This window comes from Sphaeramia orbicularis, chromosome 21, assembly GCF_902148855.1.
Source record: "Sphaeramia orbicularis chromosome 21, fSphaOr1.1, whole genome shotgun sequence".
Classification (NCBI taxonomy): domain Eukaryota; kingdom Metazoa; phylum Chordata; class Actinopteri; order Kurtiformes; family Apogonidae; genus Sphaeramia; species Sphaeramia orbicularis.
This window is the reverse complement of record NC_043977.1, coordinates 46,715,760-46,743,648: the sequence shown is the minus strand read 5'-3', so window position 1 is coordinate 46,743,648 and position 27,889 is coordinate 46,715,760. Positions and strand designations below refer to the sequence as shown.

The 27,889-nt window shown below is 39.8% G+C and overlaps 1 protein-coding gene across 1 annotated transcript in view; it reads right to left on the bottom strand.

The window, feature by feature from the left end:
- Positions 1–27,889, bottom strand: part of pdia5 (protein disulfide isomerase family A, member 5) — a 183,710-nt gene that overhangs the window by 89,979 nt on the left and 65,842 nt on the right. Inside the window, exons 4-9 of the mRNA XM_030125714.1 lie at positions 27,067–27,150; positions 26,889–26,934; positions 17,336–17,428; positions 13,167–13,227; positions 8,607–8,674; positions 1,599–1,690 (exon numbers count right to left, since the gene is read on the bottom strand). Of these exons, the coding sequence (XP_029981574.1) occupies positions 1,599–1,690; positions 8,607–8,674; positions 13,167–13,227; positions 17,336–17,428; positions 26,889–26,934; positions 27,067–27,150 (444 nt within the window). The remainder of the gene's footprint in view (positions 1–1,598; positions 1,691–8,606; positions 8,675–13,166; positions 13,228–17,335; positions 17,429–26,888; positions 26,935–27,066; positions 27,151–27,889) is intronic.

The window sequence follows — 27,889 nt, the reverse complement described above, 5'->3', positions numbered from 1 at the left end:
AGGACGGCGCAGAGCTGCTCTGGCTGGGGGGTCTACTTTAACAAACACTATCAGTTACACTCTCAGCACCTTCCAGACTGTGTGTGTCTGTATACACAGCTAAAGCTGCAGTATTAACTGAAATGACCACATTAACGGTGTAATTTTCATCCACACAATAAAAAAAAAAAAAAAAAGTATATTAAAGCCATAACCTAGTCAGGCATTCTAATAAAGTAATAATAATATAGTAAATAGTCTTACAGACTCATCTACAAAAGCATAACAGTGTAACAATACTGATATTTTAGCTGATGATTAAATGTCATTTAATTAACAATTTCTTGTAAACAACAGTACAGCACACAGACTGGACAACAACATAATGACACGAGGACTCCAAAAACATGAGGTCAAACTATTTCTATTGCCCCCCCAGTGGCTTGTAGTAGTGTAGGTCATAACACCACTCCCATCCCCCTCATGTTTGTTCACGGGAAAATCAGCAAACTAAAAAATCCGATAAGGCGTCATGTTTTGGTCCTTGTAAATATTACTAATATAATAAGACCCAGATTTCCTCATAAACCCATGATATAAGATTATATTGTTATATTGTTACTAATAACATGCTTATTGTTTGATTATAAGACATTTCCTCCTCATAATTATAATTACACACAATTATTCTTGAATGGAGCAACTGTCACACACAATAATTTCCCCCTGGGATTAATAAAGTATTCTGATTCTGATTTATAAGGACTCCTTAAAAAAGAAAAAAAAAACATATTAACCGTTTATAGACTCCTTAAAACACATTCAACTAACCTGTTACGACAGTGTTAAACCTTTATTGAGCTTCCCTTAAGAGTAATACTTTATTATACATTTACTGAAAATTAACTATGCAGTATTCACACATGGCAGGTATTGTCATGTAATGTGATTAAACTCTATCACTTTATTTTACTAAGAGGTGATTAAAACATCACAGCTTCATTCAAATCACACGTAGAGAAATCTTCACATCATGTCGTTTCATTCCTATGAAACAGCTGAAAACGAAGTTAAACCCAAAGGACACCGACACCAGTGACAGGTGAACGAAGGAATGTACAGATTCTTCTAAAAGGGAATATCTTTGGGAAGTTTTTGATATAATGTGTAAGCTTCATAAAGGAGTTGGCTCATGTCATAAGGAAATCAGCTCCAGGCAAAAAATGACTCCTAAAAATGTACGGACATCAACAAACACATGTAAATCTTTAATAAATCCGCTCTATTTCATTGTTGTATCTCCTCATTGCTACTTTACACTGGCACCTCAAACAGACAAAGTCAAAAATCCTTTCCATTTCTTGTGGGTTTTCTTTTTTTTTTTGTTCAAAGGGAATACTTAAGGACCCCAAATATTGTCAGACACTTCTCCTTTACACTTGGTAGATGCAAGTTTTGATCCTCAAGCGCCATCTTCACTGGTCTGCTCCAATTCATGTGCGCCGGTATTTAAGAGGTCTGGACTACGGCTCCTGTTTGAAGTGGCCCTGCTCTGATGTTAGGAGTCTTGGAAGTACGAGCTGGACCTAAAGTGAGACGGATGAGAGGACTTAACTCACTCAAAGTAGCAGAAGGTTGGGTAGCCTTTGACATTGTACTCCTGCTTGAGACCATCAAACTCAGCTGGGTGCACGTTCATCCCCGCCAGCACCTACGAAAAAAAAAAAAAAAGAACATAAGACACAGTAGAGACTGAGGCGAATGAATCCCAGGTTGTCAGGGAGGCAAAGAAAAGTTAGATAAAGAGACAGAAAAGAGAAGGGATAGCAGATATACTAAAAAAAAAGGTGAGTCACCTTTAGAGAGCTCCAAAAAAGATGGATTAGTCCAAGAAGGAAAAAGACTGATGTGTGAAACAATTTAGACAATTTATAATGAACAATGACAAGGGGATAGAAATTGGATTCTGTCAAATGAAACTGCAAGAGACAGAGTTCATAAAAGCTAGTATTATACAGAAAAAGGCCACTATAGATCTGATTAACACATAAAAAACACCCAAACATTCAATTTAACTGCCTTTTTTATGAACTGCTAGCTTGTTGCACTTTAATGGATTCAGACAACCTGCATTAATGCATTTGCTTTGTGTTAGCGCTAGATTATAACCACATTAGCAGCCCTGTGAGGCTGTCTTGCTCAGTTCGGACAAAAAAACAACATTATTATGTAGATGAAAAGGGACTTTGTTATTCCTGCTTTTAAAATACTGAGAGAAAATGACAAGTTCCTGTCAGTGGTGCCGAAGGTCCATCACTACGACTTTTATATAATCAACATTTTCGAAATTCTCAGGCATAACTGTTCCCTTTTAGACTTGGTTGAATATTCACCAACTAATAATTGGCCTCTGTTAGCTTCAGCTGTACGTTAGCTAAGCCATACTTGCAACCTTACAATGCTAATGATCAAATTTAGCACAGATTCTACTAATGAGGAAACAATACAACACTAATGCAAGCAAATATTCTGAAATGCATGGTGTTTACTTGTTTGTTGTAAATGTCTGGTGTTCCAATGTTTATTACAAATCCTGCTAACAATAAAATTATATGGTATTCTTATGATGAGCTGAAAACTCTATGAATGTTACAATAAAATCGTAAAGGGACGATTTGAGTCCCTGGACGATGTGAGTCGCGCATGCGCAGAAGCATTTATCTTTGTTGGCCATCTTTTACGACTCGCTACAGCTACCTTGCTTGGACAAACGACTCGCTAAGGCAAGCTCAAAGATCGCATCATTGACATGAAGCCGCAATTACCCTCCACCACTCAGTTTCCCCTAGATTTAGATCAAAATGTTTGTCAGCTGGATAGGCTCTCAGCTATGAAAGAAATCGAAAGTAGGCATATAAATTGACTCTCGAAATCACTTCTGATCACTAGAAAGATATTCCTTGAATGTAAAGTCTCTGTACTTTTTGCCAATGATGTGATCTTTGAGCTTGCGTAGTGAGTCATTTGTCCTAGCGAGATTGCCATAGCGGGTCATAAAAGATGGCCGACAGAGATAAACGCTTCCACGCATGCGAGACTGGCATCATCCGGAGACTCAAATCATCCCTTGACAAGAATAACACAAAAACACAAGCAACAATTCTAAAAAATATATATTATTCCCATGTTTAGCATGTTAATATATGCCTTGCAAACATTTTTTAGGTTAGCTGCAAATATTCTGCATTTTGATGACAATGTGTGCGAATATCCCAGTTTATCTCCTAGACAGAAAAGATCGAGCTGGAGACACTTTGTTTCTGTAGGATCCTATTATTTGCTGAAGGTACAAATGCACCTCATCCCAAAGTAGAAACCCAGAAACATCTCAAACCTAGCACAACCAAAGGAAAATGGAAAATAAAGGGAGAAGGCGGGGCCTCTACAGTCAAATACACCACCGACTCACTGAGAAATGGTTGGAAGAGATGATTGAGAAGGATTATTTTCATAAGAGTCTATGTCAGGGGTGTCAAACTCAGATCCTCGAGGGCCGGTATCCTGCATGTTTTAGGTGTTTCCCTCTTCCAGCACACCTGACGGTCATTATCAGGCTTCTGCAGAGCTGGATGATAGGTTTATCATTTGAATCAGGTGTTGGAAGAGGGATACATCTAAAACATGCAGGATACCAGCCCTCGAGGATCTGAGTTTGACACCCCTGGTCTATGTAGTCTTTGTTATGGCTGCCCTAAACAAGGGAACATATATTTATATAAACATATAAAAGCACAACCATTTTAACTGAAACTTATTTTCTACTTTTACTCAATACAACCATTAGTACAAGATCAGTGCACTTGCTTTTAGCCATTTTGGTTTTTAACACATGTCACTATATATAATGTACCTGCTACTTCCTTTTAGCATTGGTACGACATGTTGTAAAACTACATTATCTGTTTTTATATTCTTACTGTTAATAACTACTCTACTACTTTTAAAAATATAACACTGTAAATACCAAAAATAATACTGTCTTTTAGTACTATTATGGCTCATTATGTAACTTTGTAACTTGTTTCTTTGTTTTGTGTTTGCTGTTTTATCTGTGTATTCTGCTGCCTCTGGTTCTCAATTGGCCTACCTGGTTCAAAAAGGTTAAATAAAATAAAATAAACACTTTTAGCATGGTCATACTCACAAGTTCAATATAATAAATAACTTAAAAGATGTTGAGGCCCTAAACTTAACCTCAAGGAAAACATCGAAACCCAAACAAAACCAAATTAAAATAACCCTCTGGCACTCTAAAATATGCAAGGGAGAACAATCAGCAAAAACAAAGAGGAAAACGATCTCCCAGCTGAGACGTGGTTGTCTGTTTTAGAGACTCCACTGCTGTGCTGATCTGTTTTCTCCATCTGACTGTATGAAGGACGACACCTGTGAAGGCAGACAGGTGTCTAAAAGAACCGGGAGAGTGAAAGAAAAAAAGAAGAGGACCAAAACACCTGTACATGGTAAACGATGCTGCGCATCCAAGGCCATGCATAGCAATGAAAAAGTTAGATACTTCACCTTTAAGCATTAGCAAGATAAATGATTAAAACAACTGCAGAACATTCATGAAAGACAATAATCATCCGTTTCTTATAGAAAAAAACCTCAAAGTAATGAAAGAAAACGGCATATATTGTAGGTCACCTTAGTATGGAGGCATTGTAATACTGTAATAAAAAAGTGTCAAACAAAATCGGCCTGCAAAAGGGTCCAATCCGGACCGTGGGATGAGTTTGTGAAATGTAAAAATTACACTGATGATATTAACAACCAAGGATGTTAAAATCATTTTAGTACAGGTTCCACATACAAACCAATTCGATCTCAAGTGCATTAGACCAGTTAAATACAATCCATACCATAATAAACTATAAATAATAACAACTCCAAATTTTTCTCTTATAGTATAAAAAAGCAAAACTACATGAAAATTTTTACATTTACAAACTATCTTTTCACAAAAAATGTGAATAATCTGAACAAATATGAACAACCTGAAAGGTCTTAAGAGAAGTCAGTGTAATTTGAGATCCAGTGTAATCTGTGCATTGTAATGCACATGTGGAAATGATAAACTGAGGCACAATATTGTTATAATTGCACTTACATTTCTTAAGAAATTTAAGGTTGTTCAGGTTATTAGATTTTCAATGAAACTTTGTAGATGCAAACATTTTCATAATATAATTCCACTTTTTCCACTGTTATTTTTCTGATCCGGCCCACTTCAGATCATATTGGGCTGAATGTGGCCCCTGAACTAAAATGAGTTTGACACCTATGCTGTACAATACTGTGAGAAAGCTTTTTCACTTCACACACTGCATTGAGAGCAATATTCAGTATCAGCAGCCTTTACCCATTTCAGCTTTGACATGGCTGACAGTGAAAATTGCACTTTCTGCACCTCTCTTTTGTGGATAAATAAATGATGAGTGAGTGAAAATATTCTTCAGGATATATCCCAGATAAACTGTAAGTCAAATTGTTTCAACTTCCCCGGCTGTCTTTGAACAACTCTCTTATAAGGCACTCTTCACAAACAAAAGAAGCTTTGAAACAATCTATGAGTTGTGACAGAATATGAGAATTCTATACGCACCCTCTGCACCCAGTTTTAAAAGTTGATGCAAAATCTAAAATCATCCAGAAAGGCAGAAATGAGGCAACACAAACAACGGCACACATTAATATGAGGTTTTGTCTCACGGATACTTTAGTGTGAAGAGATGCAACACTTCAGACGCCGTCTTCCTGTGTCCATGACACAACAGACGAGAAATGTAGTGTATGACTTGGGCAGACCACCAACCCAGTATTCTTCTTCTTCTGTTCTTCTCAGTCGCTCTAAATGGACATAACAGTCTGTGTGATGAAAGCTGCCATCTGGTGAAGGTCCTCTAAGGCACCGTTGAGTTTTACAGTGGTCTCCTCCATCCACAGTTTTCACCTCAGGGCATGACACTTGGGACAGTCTTCTACAGTGTTCCTATTCTCTACAAGTTAAATGTAAGACTTTTTAAGACTACTTAGAACAGAATTTAACGGCCATTTCACAGCCATATTGGCAAAAATTCACGACTCCTAGAATTTAGGAAAATGTCTTTATTTGCTCCAACGCCTTGGAAAAGTTAGCGATAATTGGATCTTAATTTCAGCATAAACAAGTGATGCCAGGCACAACAAACCCCGCCCCTCGCAAGTATTGTAGCTTATTTAAGCATCGATCCAGCTGATGTCATCATGTCTATGTGTGTGCTGATGTCAGCATATCAGTTTCCTCAAAATATGTGCCAAGTTTGAAGAAAATCAAAACAAAATTGATGTTTTTAGAAATATTTGAAATGTTGCCCATTATAAGTAAATGGGAGAAGAAAAAAGATTGAAAAAAATTATAAAACAATTTAAACTTTAACCTACTTTTCCCAAAATGTAAGCACATCTATTCTGGGTCACTGGAAATCTATAAACCCTATTTGGTATGACTTCAATCAATAGTTTTGCTGCTAGAGTGTTAAACAAACAAACTAACCAAACCAAAAACAATATCCCTTGCCTCCCCTTTGGGGGACAGGGTAATTCTAAATTATTAGCTTGGAACAGGTAGTACTGAGTAGACTAACGTTACTTTCTTTGCAACTTGGACATTGGACAACAGACACATTTAAACATAATACAGCCAACAAGTTTATGACAACATAACATAAGACCTACCATATCAAATTGAATACCTTTAAAAAAAAAATTAAGGTATTAAATGCAGATTTGTAAATTCAAGACTGTTAAGACCCTGCAGGAACCCTGATTTTAGCAGGTGCTATGTTGTCTGACTGCCTGTCCAGCATGGTCACTGGTCCGTTTGTTGTATAGGTAATGATTGAGCCGTCGTCACCCCGTACATAGTTGGAAGATAATGACCTGCTCCTGTCATGTCAGCTGGTATTATGGGCCATGCTGACTGTGTTGAGGGTGCTGAAAATTCCACTTTTTGTTTTGCTTAGTTTTCATGATTGTTTTTGCTTCTTGAAATTAAGTAGCTTTGTCTTCCTGTTCTAGTCTAGATCCTGTCTTTGCCAGTGTTTTGGCAGTTTCGTTGCCATGTATGTTGCAGTGTAATGGAATCCACTGAATCATGACTGTGTGATCTTGACTAAGCGAGATAAGGGCAGCAGATAAAACTGTTCATTTCTTTTGTCTGAGATGTTTCAAGGGCTTGTCTGTGTAGGTTCTCATTTGCCCAGGTCATCGCTCTTCTTGGTAGTTCTTCTCAGTTCTCAGAACTGAAGAAGTCTCCTGGATGAGAGATGAAATGTTTTCAAAAGAGCTTTCTAGAGCTTGTAGGGCAGATTGTGCAGCAGTAAGGAGAACAACTTTTTTTTTGTTTAAATATTCAAACCTTTCACTTTTCAGCAGGCTCTTACAGCAACACTCAAAACAATCTGTCTCAGCGTCACATGCACACACAAACACACACACACCCCCCCTCAATGTTCTGTGCAACGAGTGTTAATGCGTAATGTTTGCATCCGAATGAGTGGTTTAAATAGTCAGTACTTGTAAGCATCCTTGGTAATCACATAAGCATGCAGTCAATTATGTTTTCCTACATTTCCTGCTCCGTGTGAAGGAAACAAAACACTCCATTCTGCTGTCTCCTCGGGCAGATGCCTCGCTCAGTGCTTATTGAACAGGACGTTCTCCCTCTGATTCTTCTTTTGGTGCTCCAGGAAAAAAGGTTTGTGAACACAAAGCCTAACTGAACACAGAGGTCTCTGGTTCTATTTGAGAGTGCATCTCTCCAGCACTGTCCAAAAAAAATCCAAACAGCTGGGAACAGTCTCCCCCCCCCCCCCCAAGTTCAGGCTTACTTGCCATTATAATTCTGCCTGTCTGCAGACTGACAACACAGGGTCTTTAGGGAACCCATGAGACCAGGCAGAGGGAAGAAATGGGGTGAGAACTGGAAGGAAAGTTAGGAAGTAAACAGTTGGACCAGGCGAGCTGAAGTGACATTTAATCTATACAGAGGTTGTAAACTTCCGATAGAAAGACTGTAGTTTTACTTACGGCTACAGGTGCCAAGTAAGAAACAACAATAAAACAGTCACTAATTATACGGCTGGATAAAACCACAGTGCACTAAAATCATTAAACTGCTGGACCAGATTAGCAGGTTAATAAATGAACTACTGCAATAGCTCCAGCAGGTCGATGCCAACCAAAACAAAGACAATGTATGAATCATCTCCAACAAAGAAAGCGATCAAGGCCGCTGAATTGTCTTTAAAGGCCATCTGAGTTATTATCCTGCTGAATCCATACTTATAGAGCACAACTTGCTGAGGTTTTGTCTTCCGAAAAAAGTTCTGCAGGAGGCAAAGACACAAGCAAAAATATCATTTAGGGCAGACTCACATTCTGTCCCCCTACTGACTAAATGTCCAGACACTCTGCACTGACACATCTCATCTAATCTGCAAACATCAGTGAAGGACGGCAGCAGATCACAGCCGGATAATGCAATAAGACACAGGCCTAAGAGTAAAGGGGGACTGTACACTTACGTATCTTCCTTTGGTCTCTGTGGCCGCTTGCTGAAAGATGGGCTGCATTCTCTTACAAACGCCGCACCCTGCAGCCAAAACACACAACACAACACAAGTTAATGGGAACCACAGCTCTGACAGCATCAATACCACTGTGAAAAGACTTCCTGTCATCCGTCGGGAGACATGCTTTCTTTTTTTTTGGTCAATAGCAGCTCGCTGTGTGCTCTCTATTGTGAAAGATATGATGTCTTGAAAACCACTGACCAGAGCTGAATTTATGTTAAGCACAAACAGTAAAGACAAATATCTGAGTCCTCAGTGTATACAGATGAGATTGGATGTTTACATACAATGGATGAATGCATTTACAATCAGTTTTTCACAGCTCTGAACATTTAGTCAGTTTCCTGTTCAGTTAGCCAGTGACTATATTCAGGACATGAAATTCCAAAATAATCGCTGAAAGACATCTTAACCCATAAAGACCCAGTGCTTCTTTTGTGGCACTTCCCAAATTATTTTTCTCTCTATTTAACCTTTCTTAAGTAATTCATGGCTATTTATTATAATATTATCCTCTGTATTTTGTGTTTTTTCAGTGAAAATGAGATATTTTCCCATATTTAATTACTGATCATATAGATGTTCATAAAAGCTCAGATTAAAGTTGAAGGTTATTATATTTAAAACAGAGAAAACTGAAGAAAAAGTGACTTTTTCAGCAAAATATATCATTAACAAAATAATAAAAAGTGTCTCCATCCACATCATTGATTAAACTCCATGGGTTTTACTGGTGAATAAATGTTGTAGAAGATGACTGTGTTTCCACAGTACCTACGGAGCCTCTGAATGTCCAAATGGGTCGTATCTGATGACCATCAATGCATGACAAACTGTATTTTACACCTGTTATTTACATGTATTGATAGAATTAATGAATCATCAGGTATTAAACAGTTTACATTAGTAGATGGTTTTGGTCATCAGTGTCTGTTTGGGTCTTTATGGGTTAATTTCAGCTTTTGCTTAAATGATTACATTCTCAAATGGTCAAAAGTTGTCATACACTTTGATAATATACATGTATCCTGGCAGTACCTTTAAGTTAAAAAACAGGACCAATGTCCCTGTATCTCACCGGCATGTTCTATCAAGAATCAGTAACAAGTTGAATTTATGAGGTTGTCAAGTTCTGCTGCTCTGATAGGACCAGTTTACGCGACAATGCTCTGGGGTGTGCCTTTCATTTAGATAGCAATTTTGGGGGTCGAAAACGCAAAAAAAGTAAAAGCATCTTCCAGAGTGGAAATCTTAAAAATGTGCTACTCTTGCATCACCCTCTGAAGGGTTGAAAACTTAAAACTGCGTTTTCTTGTCATGTAGAGTTTACATCACAGGCACACGCCAGTACAGGAAAACATGTCAGATTATTTTCCTCCAACGGACCTCCAAGTTGCCCTAGCCGCCCTAATTTACATCCAAGAGTTGTTTCAGTGAATCTTTATAGAGAGTAGTAGAGAGCAGACAAGGAAGATGTTCCGTTTCCTGTTTTGTGATTGTATCTTGCACTAGGAAAGAACAGGAAGAGAAGCAGAAAGGTTCTACACAGGCGCTAGGTCTTGGCGGTGGTGATGCCACCTAGCCTAGATAATAGGAAATTTCACACACTTTTGCATGTCCGTCTGCATGCAGATTTTTCCCACAACGCATATCTAAATGTGGAATTAAACATGAGAACACAACGCCACTTTTGCATCACTTTTCAGATCGTTACCATCTAAACGTAGCATTAGAGTCCTGCGGTTTTGATGCAGGAGATCAATCTCCCAATAGAGGCGGGTGGTACTCATGCCTATAGTTTTTATTGCATCCCCTGCATCCCACTGTAATGCCTTTAATGTTTTATGTAAAGCACTTTGAATTGTCTTGTACATGAAATGTGCTACATAAATGAACCTCCCTTGTCTTGTCTTGCCTACTTTCACAAGAGGATAACTCAACTAATTAAATGAAAGTCCATATATGACTTTCCTAACAATGCTCAATAGTAACTATATTGATATCTGTAACCATTTCCATTGTATAAACCATCAGAATATGGACCATTATAAGTAAAGGCAAATTTATAAAATTTCAAAATTCGGAAGAAATTCAGAACTCAAAATTTCTCAAAACTGTGAACAAACTTGGTAGACATTGTTCAAAAGAAGCTACATAATTAATTTGAAATGAATCTGACCAGTAATTTTAAAGAAGATTGTTGAAATCTAGACATTGGTGAGCGTTGTCTTTGTTAGTTTAGGAACATGTGACACCATTTTCACACATGGACTAGCCCCCCCCAGAGTCCAGACTGGAATACCATTAATAATTTGTATTTGGTGTCCAGTGTTGATCCACTCTCCTGTTACCGGTTAACACAACAGTCATAATTGTAGATTCAATACAATTTTCACATCTTGTCTTTCTCACAACTTTTGCATGCATAAAACCCCAAATGTATTTATCTTTAGGGCTGCAGCTATCGAATCTTTTAGTATTCGAGTATTCTAGTGAAAATTCCTTCGATTAACCGAGTAATTGGATAAAACTTATTTTTGCTTGGTTAAAGAGCAATTATAAATACACAAGAGGAAATAAGGTATTTCACTTTATAATGAAGGACCAATTGGTTTCCTTTTTTTTTAATAATTAACTGTTTTATTTCTTACATTCATATTGTGCATATGCAACAAAATGTATTTTCTTGACTAAGAACATTTCCAGAGGCAATTGCAAACACAAATAAAAATAAATAAAACACAAATGAAAATAAACAAAATTTAATGACTTTCAACTTAGCATTTCTTGTAAGTATCAAAAATATAAGACATTAATAAATGAAAAAAAAGGCATAAACATTGCCTTTTTGATGTGCAACTTAACTTTGGCAGCTATAAGTTTCAGAATTTACAATTTAGACATAACAGGAATGCGTTGTGTCATATAAGAGGCAAGAACATTTGGACGGGAACTTGGAACAAGTCCATGCATGAACAATTTTACACATTTCTGCTATATTTAGGAGAATCAAGGCAATGGCCACCCCGCCTTATCTGTCTGTCTCATAACCTACAACCCCCCACACACACACATCCAGTTAATTGATGATTCTCTTCATTTTTGCAAAAAGTAGTTGGATTTTGCCAAAATTAGGTCATGAAAAGGTGAGAGAAAGCTTTGAGCAAGTCGTGCACCAATTTTGGCCATGCTTTTGGGAAATTAACCTAAATCTATGCTTGTCACAGTCGTAATAAACTAGCCACACATTCAACAGTAGCCATAATTAACAGAAACCTAACCCTTCGCAGGGTTAACGTTATGTTAGTAAGGTACATTAACGTTAATCTCATTGATTTGCACTACGTTAATTTTATTTTATCTCGGGTCCTACGCTCCATTCTGGGTGTCTTATGAGAAGATGCTACATCGGAAATGTGCTGTTTTGGTATGGAAGGGCCGTGTTACTATGGATACATGTCAAGGTGTTTACCTTGCTGTTCAGTCTGAAATGCTTCCACACTTCTGACATTTTCTGTCTTTTTATTGTTTTTTTTGTCTTTCGTCATCATTGCTGTATTCACTCGCCTCTTCCATCTTCCCGCTGCTTCAACTGAACACTTCCGCATCCTCCGTCATCTTCCTTTGCGTGAGTGACGTAAGCACGTTGTGCCACATTAAGTAGTCCATGCGAAATCCCATGCTTTGAGCTTTACAATTAAATAAGCGATTCCTCGAGGCAAGAGAAAATTTCTCGATCATATTTTGTAATCAAGGTACTCGAATTACTCGAGGAATCATTTCACCCCTATTTATCTTTATAAAATATAATTAAGTTGGTCAGTGAAAACATGGAAAATCTATTGCCTTTGTCAGTTAAAGGTCAAAGAAAATTAATAAACCACATATTAGTTTTTCTTGCATTTTAGAAATTGTTCAATGAAACAAAGTGATCATAACAGTGATAGCCAAAGTGCATCCAGACCTCTGACCTCATCTATATATTCCGTTATGTTGATTGTTTGTGCTAAAATCAATAATCAATAACTGTAATCAATAATGGTAACTGATGAAGTTTCAAATCCTTTATTTGAAATGAAATGCAGATTTTCTGTTTTCAAGTCATTCAAGATATGATTAAAGATGACACTGCAGTAAATACATTGGCCAAACATTAATGTGGCAGAGAAAATGAAGGTGTGAATGGATAATAAACACAGACATTAGCTGTAGCCTCATAGTTAATAACATAAACTGTGCAGTAAGTCCAAAGCTGGCAAAGTGACTCATGTTTTCAAGGTATGATCAATACAGGAAAAACCCACAGCTGTATTGATTTTTGAAACACTAGCATTGCAAAGTGTGCCTCTGTTTATTGATCTTGTCCACACAGCGAATCGCTTTTGAATAAGATCTCTACTACACTAAGTTCATTTCAGATTTTTTTGGGGGCAATAATAGCTGCTTTCAGTTTGTCCTGGCACACCATCTTCTGATCACATTATGCTATTCAACAAGCAGAAGAGGACTCACAGGGAGCGTAGAACATCATGAGGACCGGCCTCTCCTCTTTCTTCAGCAGCTTCCTGAAGTCCTGAAATGGTGTGAGAGTGCATTAGTAAGATTCATATTGTTCTGTACCACTTTACAATGAGAAAACCCTCATAAAAGATTATTAATGGTGTGTATTTAGGTTGAACTTGGTTATGAACATGGCTTTAAATGCCTTATAAATCCTTAATAAGCTAATGTTTATGGTATTAGACATTAGAACACAAAAGCAAACACACATTATATTTTATGTTTAACCTCAGATCTCATTAATTACTGAGTGTCCCCTGTTTGTTCTATCTCACATTTATTATTTAGGTTACTACCATTAAATCACCATCGGCGTATCTTACTACTGACAAGGTTTCACTTGCAACATCAAAATTTCTGATTAAAGTGTATGAAATGCACCCAAAATGCAGCCCAGTCATTCATGCAGCTTCTGCATTTGTTCAGTGCAAGTTCAGTTTGAGAGTAATAATTCAGTTTCCTGCCATGGTCCGAGTTGTGTTCTGGACTGGGAGTGTGAACCAAGGGGGAGGGACTACAGCTCTGAAATGAAGCCAAAGCAGAAATACCTTCAAGTTGTAATTCTGCTGACAGCCAATTGAGTTGGCTCCCAAAGGTCCTGGCTCCCCTAGACTTATATTGAGCTGCTCTATGAAAATATTAATTACATTTTTTTTCCAGGAGTCATTCCAGTTTCATCTGTTTTATCTGGACCTTCTAATAGCTGACCTGGTGGTCCATCTTTAAATGATTGCTCTGTTAATCAGATCTCCAGTCCATTAGCAGTGTTGATGTTCCCTGTGGTGGGTTTTGATTGACAAGTTGGTATGACTGCTGACTTACCTGCCTAGTTGAACTTTCAGAGTTACTGGTTATTTAATAAAATGCATTTTTTTCTGACAGACCACTCCACTGTAGTTGTAGTTACCAAGTTCCAAGTCTGTACAAGTGTTGTTATTACTGAGTACGCGTTAAGTTGTGTTTACCATTAGCTGACCCATGAACCCTCACAGACATCTCTGACCCCTTTGCTCCTGTGCCTCCGCCCCTTTTGTCAAAATATGGTCACTTCTCGCTCCAAAAAGCCAACATGGTGATGACCAAATTACAAAATTCTGACTTCAAACTGGTAGTTCAGAAACCATTGGATGATGTCATGGTTGTTCTATGAGCACTGATAAGAAATGACACATAACTCAAGTTTTCTGTTGAACTGTGGGTAAGCTGTTACCAAATAGCATACTAGTGGTTTAGCATTAAAGCCCGACTGATTGATTGGCCGGCCGATTAATCGGGCCGATTATAGCTCATCACTGATTAATCAACATTGGCCAATATGTAACCGATTTATTAACTTTTTTGCAGCGGAGATTCTGCCACTCGCTGCTCCTGTTTGTGTGTGTGTGTGTGTGTGTGTGTGTGTGTGCTGGCCGGAGAGTTAGAGGAACAGTAAGGTCAGTTTCACTTTCACTTCTGCTCGGACAATCATGTTATCACCCCCCACACATGAACACACACCACAATCACGGAATCACGGACCATCCCCCGTCCCGACAGGGATGGACCGCTAATCCCCCTGCTCCAACCCCCCCGTCCAAAAATCACAGACTGTGATTCCATAGTTTGCTTTGTAGTTGGACTCATTAAAGGTACGTGTTGCTTACATTTTAAAGAATGATTTACCAAACAATTTTTATGTCACTATTTGTAAAATATAGACTCACATCTTTTTGAAAAGTCTGCTCTCCCCAGCATAAAAACTACCACACCTACAACCCATGGTTCCCACAGGTCACACACTAGTCTAATATAAGACTATCATGCACCGTTTGAAAGTTGGGTCACTTATCTTTGTGAGATAAACAAAGATTTATGCAACTGTTAATCCACCTGTCCACAATTATCTAATATAAGATTATTATATCCTGTGTAGATCAATGTTCTTATTTCATATATCGGCCAATATATCGGTTATTGGCCAATATCGGATATCGACTGATATATTGGATATCGGCTTTTTTTTTAGCCCCCAATATTGGCATTGGCCCCAAAAATCCCATATCGGTCGGGCTCTATTTAGCATGCTAGTTTAATGGACATTTACAAGCCACATGTAATCTGTTAATTTGCCATTATATTTGTACATTATATTTGCCTACAAGAGCCAAATAAATTGCAATGACTCAATGCGTCTCATTAAGAGAAAACAGCAGCAAGTACAGAAATGATGCAAATTCACAAACTCAAACACAAGTCTAAAGGAGGTACAAAAAGAGGAACGTGGTGCAAATGAAAAAATGCGCTGCAAGAAACAAAAACAAATGCATTATCATCAAATGCTCTACAAATAAAGAAATGATGCAAACCAAGAAAACATCTGCAAATGAAAAATGCTGCATAACCAGTCACTACAACAGAAGTACTCCAAACCTGCATCCAGCCAGTGTTTATAGACAACAGACTAGTGTCAAATAGAATCAAATAGAAGTCACAATTTGTTCCCACTGTAGTTTGAAACACTGTCAGTCACCTGTTCTCCATCTCTCTCTCCATCCTGTGTGTTTCTGCATTGAACTGTTCTACTTACAGCGCCCCCTACACGTTTGGAGTACTTCCGCTGTAGTGACTGATTATGCAGTGTTTTTCGTTTGCAGGTGTTTTCTTGGTTTGCATCGTTTCTTTATTTGCAGAGTATTTAATGATTATGCATTTGTTTGTTTTTTTCTTGCAGTGCATTTTTTCATTTGCACCACATTCCTCTTTTTGTACCTCATTTAGACTTGTGTTTGAGTTTGTGAATTTGCATCGTTTTTGTACTTACAGCTGTTTTCTCTTAACTGAGACACATTGGGCCGTTGCAATGTGTTTGGCCCTTGTTGGCCATTGTATATTTGTCTACTGACAACAAATACACTTTATAATACAAGCTAAGGGAGTGTTTTATGTAATATAGGTGCAAAACTGAGTTACGTGAGCAGTTTGGTAACACTGCTGTATTCTGCTAACAACTGGCAGTGCTGTAACTATAAGCTAACTGTGAGCTAAGCATGCCAGCTGTGCTCTGATTTCTTAAATATGATCATAGGGGTGGCTATGAAATTGACTTTGCTGGAAATTGGTTGGTATTTTAGACATTACAATAACATTCAATTTTGCAGGTTAGAAAATACAGCAACTAAATAGTCAAGTGTCTTAACATGTTACAGGGACAGTCCCGGACAGATACAGCTAAGCGACTGTAACATCTGAGACGTTGCCAAATAGTGAGCTTGGTTTGATGTCTTAAAACTATAATTTCTTTCTACATGTTAATTTTATGACTTATAGTATTTAGAACATTTCAATATATGTACAGTACAGCAAATATCTCATAGTGCACATCATTAAACATCTCTGACGCAGAGTAAAACTTGGTATCAGCTTAATCATCCAACACCATTCTTTCTCCAGTAGTTTGCTCCAGGGTATTTCTCTATTCATGTATGTTTAGAAAGAAACGAAACACACCACTGTCTTTGCTTTTTCAGCAGTTTATCTGACTTGGGTATAGTACTTAAGAGTCATCACATCAGCAAAGCAAGAATAAGAACTTTCTCTTTATGACAGCAGGTAGATCAGTCCTCTGCCATCACCTTCAGGAGCTCAGCAAGTTCCTACACAAAAACTTTGCATTCAGCAAAATCTTTGTTGACACCTTCAACAAGCCCTGGGGCATGAGTGGACAAGCAGGCAGAACTGTGAGTGGTGTTCATTAAATTAGGAGGCTTTCAAAATGCGGAAGATATCTGTGCGTTTCTGAGGGAGTCACACTGTGGGTATTTGAAACAAGTGGCACCTGACAGGAGCTGAGCAGGAATATTACTAGGATGTGCAGACGGTGCGTGACTGTTAGTAGACTTCATAACCTTCAGTGAGCACTGCTTTGATAATACTGTGATATGTTACTTTTATGTCTGCGGCTGTTATTTTGCAAAGGAGGACATGCTGCTGTATCAGCTTTTGCTGCTGATCAAACCCGTCAACAGGATAGGAGTGGACATCTTTATTGTGTGGAAATCACAGCAACTGTACATCAACATGTCTTCAATTAAGGATGTAGCTGAAGCTTCTTTATAACAAACCCAAAGGCTGTCAGTACTTACTTTTTCTGCCTCTATGTGGATGACGTCTTTTGCTTCGGGGTTTTCCTCCCACAGAGGAGGCCCTGATGGGTCTTTTAGGAATGCTACCATGGACTAAAGAGAAGAAACACAGAACAGGATTATTATGGTTGATGAAAACTAACACAATCTTAGGGCCTGGTTTACTAAGAGCGCAAATAATGGGCGCAAATTTGTTTGTTTGCACTACAAAATGTGCATGCTATTCATTTGCGTGTCATGGGTGATCAACTATAGCCTGGCCAGCCATCCATCTTTCTCAATGAGAAATCTGTCTGGAAAAGTGGTGCTTGAATCCAAATATGAAGGCGGGACTAACAGGCGCCGAGTAAACTAATCACAGATGAGACAGACATGACACTTTTGTCAGAAAAACTTAAGAATACAGGGGCGTAATCTGTAATTCAATCCTTATTTTTGAATGAAGTAAACAACCGACAATAGTTGTCAAGAGATTTGCAGACATGGAACTGACTTTAACTCGTGACAAGAAGAAGTCGGTGCATGTGACGTACTGCAAAACACCCACCCCCCAGACTTGTAATTGATCAGTATAGAATAGATGGTGCATATTTCACAGTGATTGGCCCAATTCCAGACTGTTTTCTCGGTATTAAATACACTGAAAAAACCAGATGGCTGGCCAGGCAAGATCAACTAAGATTGCCTGAGCAAATGACAACAGGTGCAAAGTCTTGGAGACTGCCCTATTTAAATGAGGATTTTGCGTGAGCTACTGGTTGTTGTCATGGAGACAGTACGCGGGAAAAACTGCTCTGAGATACGCCAGCACTAATGGCAACCGTGTGCTGGAATGATCCAGACGCAAGGAAATGTAAAGTTGTGAGGAGTTTTGCCATAGAGGGTATTGCATGACTCCTCCTTGTGACTGGCCCCAGATCATCCCCTAGTTCATCTATAAATTCTAAAATGGCATTGCTGGGTAGGCGATATGTCTCAGTTATTTTTTATTCTGTCATTCCAAAAATGTTGATGCAAGCAGAACAGATTCATTCTCTGTGTTGCCTTTGGTTGGGCCTATGCTGCCTCCTCGCCACAACAACTGCAGCCAATTTTGCATGAAGATGCGCCAATTAAAACCTGTCTTTCAAACGTAATAAATACTGACGTGAAATCATCCACTGCAATCAGTTTCAGGTTTGGTAAATCACATTGCACGCGCAAAATAAATATTTGCATCTATTCCTCCCAATAATTTTACGCGATCTAGCACAAACACCCATATTGCGTATTCATCAAGGCAAACACACTAAATGGGTTGTGCAAGCTATTTTGCCCATTTGAGAGACACAACCCTGGGTGCGTCCTGTTAGTAGATAAGCTTCAACGTGTTTTTATGTGCACAGTCAAGTTTGCGCGTGGTTTTATACATGCAAACCTTTAGTAAATCAGGCCCTTAGACTATATCCATCTCACTGAATAATGTTGTGAATACACTCAAAGAAAAAGATAAATCAATTCCTTGACCCTGAAAATATCGACCCAGGATTTGGATTCATGTTTTAATCATCAATTGTTTGAAGTTACTTGGAATAGATGTGATGTCAGAATCAATACTGTCAGTTCAGAGTATGAACAGGTCTCAAATGAAAGTATGTTAGTGTGTTCAAAGCTGAGAGCATAAAAATGTCCAAAAGTCTCCTTGGATCATGATCCAGACCATCTTCTAGGATGACCAAGACATAAAACAGACAAACCTTGTGTAAAATTTTCCATTTGAAATTACTTTTGACTTGTTGGGTTGTTAAATTACATGTGTGGACAGAACTACGATGAAATGTGTTAAATGAAATTAAATAAAAGTTTGCTAAATTTTGCTTAGAGGTCTTATTTTTGTCTTTGTGCATAAGAAATCAATATAAGTGAATCCCCAAAGGAACTTTGTGTTGGTAAATGCAAGTTATGCAAATTTACAGGATTTCAGTTATGTTGCAACATGTTGATGGTCATATGAACAATGTTTTCAGGTCAAAAATGTCTGATTTCATCTCAATTAATGCTATATTTTCATGTCACAAACGGTCAAGTTATATTTTAACTGAATTTATCTGAAAAACAAATATTCTACTCTTTTAGATTACCCAATTTTTCTTACATTATATACTACATATCACATGTTTTATTGTTAGAGGTTGCAATATGGAGTATCGTGCCGATAAATCGTGCTTATGTTAGGCGAATACATACATTAAGAATGTCAAACGTCACTTTTTAAATCAACAGTTTTCTAATAATAAGCATTTTTATAAAGAAATAACAATTCTATATTGTTATTTACTCTTTAGTATGATGATAAACTATAAAATAAATAATTATGATACTAGTTTTTGCACAGGGATCATTTCTGGAAATGGTGACATGGCTGCCAAGCATCAGTATGATGGGATCCGTAACAACCATGTCACGTCCGTCCACTGCCACATTTTGTGTTTTTGTTAAGTTGTTATTGTTTTAAATCCACAATACTAACATTTATGAATAAGAGGATAATTTGCAATAGTAAGTATATAAGTTTATTACTAATAAAGTACTGGTACTGACCAGATCATCATGGGTAATGTCCCCTCCGTCCACTGTCACATCCGTCCACCAGCAAAAGTTTTCATATACACGTGCTATTCAAAATCCAATATTTCTGAAAATATAGCTTCCACTGTCAAATAATATCAGTAGTACCTGCACAAATGTATTAGCATTTTTTCAACACAGTTTTATGCATTTCTTACAACTTTTTTTTTTTTTTTGACAAAAATGGCCACTCATTTGACCCCAAGTAAATTTTAGCCGAAGTAGAAACTCATGACCTCAGGCTACTGACCTTCATCATCATTTGCTCTTAGAAACAGGTTGTCTTCACATAAACACAAGAGAATGGTGCTGAATAATGTTTTTCAAGAAAAATAGGTCACTGAAGTTGACTTATGACCTTTTGAATACAAAATGTTTTGGATGTGTTTGTCCCTTTGCTGTTTATTGTTAAGCGTCTTTGAGTACTTAGAAAAGCGCTATATAAAACCGATGTATTATTATTATTATTAAAATGAAATGCAGGCTTGATTTCTATAGTATTTTTCTATATGACTGTGACCTATACAAAAACACACACCAACATGTGGACAGAAACTGGAGATTCAACTTCATAATTATGAATAGTAAATTATAAATATTTCATTACAATTACAACAAATATTCCAACATGGAATTGTTGAGGTTTGGGAATATTTACAGAATTCAAACCTATTTTTCAAGGAATGGATCTTTGACATGAAATTAGATACCCTTTGTATTTTATACTCTTATGTGTTTTGTAAAAATGTTTGCAATTTCACAGATAATTCTTTCGGACTATTTAACGTTCTGATTCTAGTTTATCTTCTTGTGCTCATAACTACACTCTTCTGACGGGTGAGCTATGTTAAATAATTAAAAATGTATAAGAATAAAATTAAATGGAACAGTATCACATCTTTAATAAGCAATGGTTATGTAAATTAGATTTTTCAGCTTCCATAAACCAAGGCTCATGTAGAGCTACGTAAACGCTCAAAGTATCTGAAAAATTAAACAGTAAAACAAAATATGAACTGAACTAATACTAGCCCATTGCTCCAACTATAAACATGAATGAAAACTACTTATTCACCTAAACTGAAAAACTAAATGAATGAAACTTTGAAAAAGCTGCAACACCGACACAGAAAATAGCTGAGATACCAGTGTGATGAATGTGATGACTTTGAATAAAAGCAACACTTCGATCACAATACAACTCCTCTCTGGCACCAAATGTGTCAACGGTCACGTGACTGCTGATGATTTCCTCTAGTGTCCCAGGAGACACTCTTAAATTCTGTACAAAAAACACCGTAAACTCTACCAGACGGAAACATATATACACCAACATATTCCTTCATTCGAGACATGTCAGAGCTATTCCAAAAACATAAAGTGCCTAGAAAAGTATAGACACTGAAAATATAATGAACCATATGTCTGTAGAGAACACAGCAGGAAATGCACTATAATAGTGACAGTGTGGACACAGGCAAAATAGAGATTGTTGACTGATGATTATGGTGTTATAAATACCAACTGAAGCTTTTAGTGTTTTGCTGTTCGAGGATTTTCTGTCAAGGGATGAAATATAGATAAAACAAACAGAAACATAGAAGCATGGCAGAGAAATACAAAACAGTAAAAGCCCCCAGAAGACAAGCTTTTTCTACATCAACATTTGAACTTCACAAAGTATCAGAAACAACCAAACTGATTTTATTGTAAGACTATTTTCTTTTTAATGCTCTGAACTGAATACATGTGTGAGACGTATCTTACGCTAACTGGTAGATGAATGTGTGACTTTGAATATTGCTCTAAAATGTCAGATGACCATCATACATCATATATACATACATACATACATATACATACATATACATACATATATATATATATATATATACATATATATATATATATATATATATATATATATATATATATATATATATATATATATATATATATATATATGAATAAAATAATGGAGAAGATTTTCACGAAAAAGAGACGGATAGTGTGCTTGATGCGAGACTAATTGATAACTGACTTCTTTCTTTTTTGTAACTTTTTCTATTTTTGCCTGAAGCAATATATCAAGCTTTCTTTTAACTTTTAAAACCACAACCCTTCTTTTTGGTGAATTCTTCATTTCTCCTGGGTTGCTCCTTCCATCCGAAACTTAACTGGTGAGTTAATAATTTAAAAACAGTCCGGATTTTACCGGACTCCAATTTACAGAGTATTGGACCAAGGTGGAGAAACACTGATAGTTATGTGTATCGCATGGGCACGCATTTTAAGTCAGGGCAAAGCGAAAATAGTACCTGGTGTATAAATTTAGTGTGTTTATGAATTATGAAAAATTCACATTACTACAACTGTATGAGTTAACAATTAACAAATAGTTAACAATGAATCTGTACAATGCACATTCTGCGGCTTCTTCCACTATGTAAATATACGAGTTTGCTTTGACTTATTCACTTTAATTCACTCCTTAAGAGGCAGTTTTTTGGATATAAGTTTTTTTTTTTTTTTTTTTTAACTAGTTTCTGTTGCATGGACATTTGTGGATAGTTCTTGCATTACACTGTTCACACCATGATTGTTTGACAAATAAAAATCTTGAATGTTGAATCATTACTTGCCAGGATTTAACACTGAATTTGCTAGTGAAGTGCTTGAAGCTTTTGGTAAATTAGCAGTATTTCCACTCTGTCTAAATTGGGTCACTTCTGGCTCCATAAAAGTTAAAATGCCCAACTTGAGGCTTTAAAATGGCAGTCCTCCAAGTGCGGGTGTCACGGTCCACTTTTCTCAAATTTAAAATGGTTAAAGCCAAATTTTATTCTTTAAAAGGCATTCAAATACATTATATTTATTAACTGTTCTCCTGTTCAATTCTGAAAAACGCAAAAAATTCTCTCTGTGCTGCGCGGGTTTCCCTTGCCGTTGAAAACAGGTACAGGTAGGACATTTCTCCTGTCACTGCCCTTGACCACAGTGCTGATGAAGATCTGGAGTTAGTCCTCAAATGCCTTCAATGGCAGTTTACTGCTCCTAATGTGTGATATGTGCTAATGCTAATGTTAATGCTAGGTACAGTGTGTGTGTTTAGAATGGGTAAAATGCAGAGACTGAATTTCCCTATGGGGCTAAAACTTAACGTTAGATTACATTGAACTTTATTGATCCTTTGGGCAGAACCCTCAGGAAATTGAGGTTCCAATAGCAGTACAACACCGAATATACCCAGAAGAAACCCCCCCCACCATCATCACCAAAATTTAATCATTTGTTCCTTGTGCCAGTATCAACATTTCCTGAAATTTCCATTAAAATCTGTCCATAACTTTTTGAGTTATCTTGCTAACAGACAGACAGACAGACAAACCCTGATGAAAACACAACCTCCTTGGTGGAGGTAACTACTATAAAAAAAACAGTAGTGAAAAACTGCAGTTGCACATTGGAAAGTACTAGTATAAAAAACTCCCCCTTGAACTGCCACCGTATCGTGGTGGGGGAGTTTGAGTGCCCGAATGATCCTAGGAGCTATGTTGTCGGGGGCTTTATGCCCCCGGTAGGGTCTCCCAAGGCAAACAGGTCCTGGGTGACGGGCCAGACTAAGAGCAGTTCAGAAGCCCCTATGGAAAGAACTACAACAAGGACCGTGACGTCGCCCGGTATGGCGCAGCCGGGGCCCCACCCTGGAGCCAGGCCTGGGGTTGGGGCTCGAAAGCGAGCGCCTGGTGGCCGGGGCCTATGCCCACGGGGCCCGGCCAGGTACAGCCCGAAGGAGCGACGTGGGCCCGTCCTTCGGTGGACCCACCACCTGCCAAGGGAACCATAGGGGCCGGGTGCATTGTGGATTGGGTGGCAGTCGACACCAGGGGGCTCGACGACCTGATCCCCGGACACAGAGTCTAGCTCTTGGGACATGGAATGTCACTTCGCTGGGGGGGAAGGAGCCGGCGCTTGTGAGGGAGGTTGAGAGATACCGTCTAGATATAGTCGGGCTCACCTCCACACACAGCTTGGGCTCTGGAACCCAACCCCTCGAGAGGGGCTGGACTCTCCACTTTTCTGGCGTTGCCCACAGTGAGAGGCGGCAGGCTGGCATGGGCTTGCTTATAGCCCCTCAGCTCAGCCGCCATGTGTTGGAGTTCACCCCGGTGAACGAGAGGGTCGCATCCCTGCGCCTTCGGGTCAGGGACAGGTGCCTCACTGTTGTCTCGGCCTACAGGCCGAACAGCAGTGCAGAGTACCCGGCCTTCTTGGAGTCCGTGGGAGGGGTGCTGGATGGTGCTCTGACTGGGGACTCCATTGTTCTCCTGGGTGACTTCAACGCTCACGTGGGCAACGACAGTGAGACCTGCAGGGGGGGGATGGGGAAGAACGGCCTCCCCGATCTGAACCCGAGTAGTGTTTTGTTATTGGACTTCTGTGCTAGTCACAGTTTGTCCATAACGAACACCATGTTCGAACACAAGGATGTCCATAAGTGCACTTGGCACCAGGACACCCTAGGTCGGAGGTCGATGATCGACTTTGTTGTCGTGTCATCAGACCTCTGACCACGTGTTTCGGACACTCGGGTGAAGAGAGGGGCAGAGCTGTCAACCGATCACCACCTGGTGGTGAGTTGGATCCGCTGGCAAAGGAGGAAACCGGACAGACTCGGCAGGCCCAAACATGTTGTGAGGGTCTGTTGGGAACGTCTGGCAGAACCCGATGTCAGCGCGGTCTTTAACTCTCACCTCCAGGAGAGCTTCTCCCAGATCCCGGGGGAGGCTGGGGACACTGAGTCCAAGTGGACCATGTGCTCCACCTCCATTGTCAAAGCGGCTGCTTGGAGCTGTGGCCGCAGGGTCTCCGGTGCCTGTCGTGGCAGCAATCCCCAAACCCGGTGGTGGACCCCGGAAGTAAGGGATGCCGTTAAGCTGAAGAAGGAGTCTTATCGAGCCTTGTTGGCTCGTGGGACTCCGGAGGAAGCTGATGGGTACCGGATGGCCAAGTGTGCTGCAGCCTGAGCGGTTGTGGAGGCAAAAACTCGGGTCTGGGTGGAGTTTGGGGAGGCCATGGAGGAGGACTATCGGTCGGCCTTGAGGAAATTCTGGCAAACCATCTGGCGCCGCTGACCTCGACTGGGGATGTTGTCGGACGGTGGAAGGAATACTTCGAGGACCTCCTCAAACCCACTGCCACGTCTTCCATGGAGGAAGCAGAGGCTGAGGTCTCAGAGGTGGACTCATCCATCGCCCAAGCTGAAGTCACCGAGGTGGTTGGCAAGCTCCTCGGTGGCAGGGCATCGGGGGTGGATGAGATTCGCCCTGAGTACCTTAAGTCTCTGGATGTGCAGGGACTGTCTTGGCTGACATGTCTCTGTAACATCGCGTGGCAGTCGGGGACAGTACCTCTGGATTGGCGGTGGTCCCCCTTTTTAAGAAGGGGGACCGGAGGATGTGCTCCAACTACAGGGGGAATCACACTCCTCAGCCTCTCGGGGAAAGTCTATTCCAGGGTGCTGGAGAGGAGGATCCCACCGATAGTCGAACCTCAGATCCAGGAGGAACAATGCGGTTTTCCTCCTGGTCGCGGAACACTGGACCAGCTCTATACCCTCCATCGGGTGCTCAAGGGTTCATGGGAGTTTGCCCAACCAGTCCACATGTGTTTTGTGGATTTGGAGAAGGCAATCGACCATGTCCCTCGTGATATCCTGTGGGGGGTGCTTCGGGAGTATGGGGTCCGGGGCCCTCTTTTAAGGGCAGTCCGGTCCTTGTATGACTGAAGCAGGAGCCTGGTTTGCATCGCCGGCAGTAAGTCAGACCTGTTGCAGGTGCATGTTGGACTCCGGCAGGGCTGCCCTTTGTCACCGGTTCTGTTCATAATTTTTATGGACAGAATTTCTAGGTGCAGCCAGGGGCTGGAGGGGGTCCAGTTTGGGGACCACGGGATTTCGTCTCTGCTTTTTGCAGATGATGTTGTCCTGTTGGCCTCATCGAACCTGGACCTTCAGTGTGCCCTGGGGCGGTTTGCAGCCGAGTGTGAAGCGAGTGGGATGAGGATCAGCACCTCCAAATCCGAGGTCATGGTTCTCGACCGGAAAAAGGTGGTCTGCCCTCTCCGGGTCGGTGGGGAGTCTTTGCCCAGAGTGGAGGAGTTTAAGTATCTTGGGGTCTTATTCACGAGTGAGGGAAGAATGGAGCGTGAGATTGACAGACGGATTGGTGCAGCGTCTGCAGTGATGCGGTCGCTGTACCAGTCTGTTGTGGTGAAGAAGGAGCTGAGCCGAGAGGCGAAGCTCTCGATTTACCGGTCAATCTACGTTCGTACCCTCACCTATGGTCATGAGCTTTGGGTCATGACCGAAAGGACAAGATCCCGGATACAAGCGGTCGAAATGAGTTTCCTCTGTCAGGTGGCTGGGTGCACCCTTAGGGATAGGGTGAGGAGCTCAGTCACCAGGGAGGAGCTCGGAGTAGAGCCGCTGCTCCTCCGCGTCGAGAGGGGCCAGCTGAGGTGGCTTGGGCATCTGTTTCGGATGCCTCCTGGACGCCTCCCTGGGAAGGTGTTCCGGGCATGTCCCACCGGAAGGAGACCTTGGGGAAGACCCAGGACACGCTGGAGAGACTATGTCTCTCGGCTGGCCTGGGAACGCCTCGGGGTCCCCCCGGAAGAGCTGGAGGAGGTGTCTGGGGAGAGGGAAGTCTGGGCATCCCTGATTAGACTGTTGCCCCCGCGACCCGGCCCCGGCCCCGGATAAAGCGGAAGATAATGAATGAATGAATGAATGAATAGTAGAAACAACAGATTTGAATTAATGAAATAATACACAGAGAGGTACTGGTACAGGGGAGTGTATTACTGGTAATGATGATAATGTGATTGATACAATGAGGCAGTACCATCAAGGCAAAGGATGCACGGATCTCTCCGCATCACTCACCTTGAAGGTAGTGGGTCTATTGTACTCTGTGTGGAATGTCCCATCTCTGCAAAACACACAAGAAACAGTGCTCACAACATTGACGTAAATGTTAAACAGCAGACACAGGATTACTTTCCAGAAAGCTTTCAAGTGTGGAAGCGTGTCTGACAGCCGGTGGTGGGGTCTGGTTACTCACTTATAATGCAGCAACTCGGATCCTCCGCTTTTGGAGCTTGGATCTACCTTCACTTTCTTACAGAGTTTACGACCCTCTGAATCTCTGAAAAGAAAAGAGATAGAACTCATTACAGGAAGAACTGTAATATCAATTTAAACTCTAAAGACTTTACTCTGAATGACAAAACACACATAGAAAAATGTTTTCAGAATGACAAAAAAAAAACAAAGTACCATGTTTTCATCTAATCAAAAGAAAGAATCTAGTGAGTTTACACCCAGAAGACTTCATTCAGCAACTAATTATTCTGTAATATTAATATAATAGACTTAGTAATGATCAGTTGGCAGCTGTTCTGTGGATTCTTTGACAACATGTTTTCACAGCATTTTCTAAAACAACTTGGAGCATAACAAATGAATATGTAATGATGCAACTGTGTTCAGAGTTTAAAACATCACTCCAATCATGCACAATCTAAGACAAATAAGGCTCCCTGCACCCTTTATTAGTTGCTACAGTATGCATACATAAATACATGCATCTCCAATGGGAATGCAATGCTGACTACAACCTACACTGTAAAACATGTCAGCATGAAGAAATTCTCTGATGCATAGCAGCTTATTTCTGTAATTGAAAACAGAAAAAAAGAAAGCAAATAAATATGCATGTAGCCGCCTACACATACTTCACACTTGCTACAGTGAAGCACCATAAGTGGCATAAACTAGTCTTCCTCTTCTGTAATAAAACCCAAGGAAAATATACTTTATTTATTTGCAGAGACAGAGAGATAGACTTAGAGCTAAAGCCTGACGCTAACAGAAATTGAAGGAGG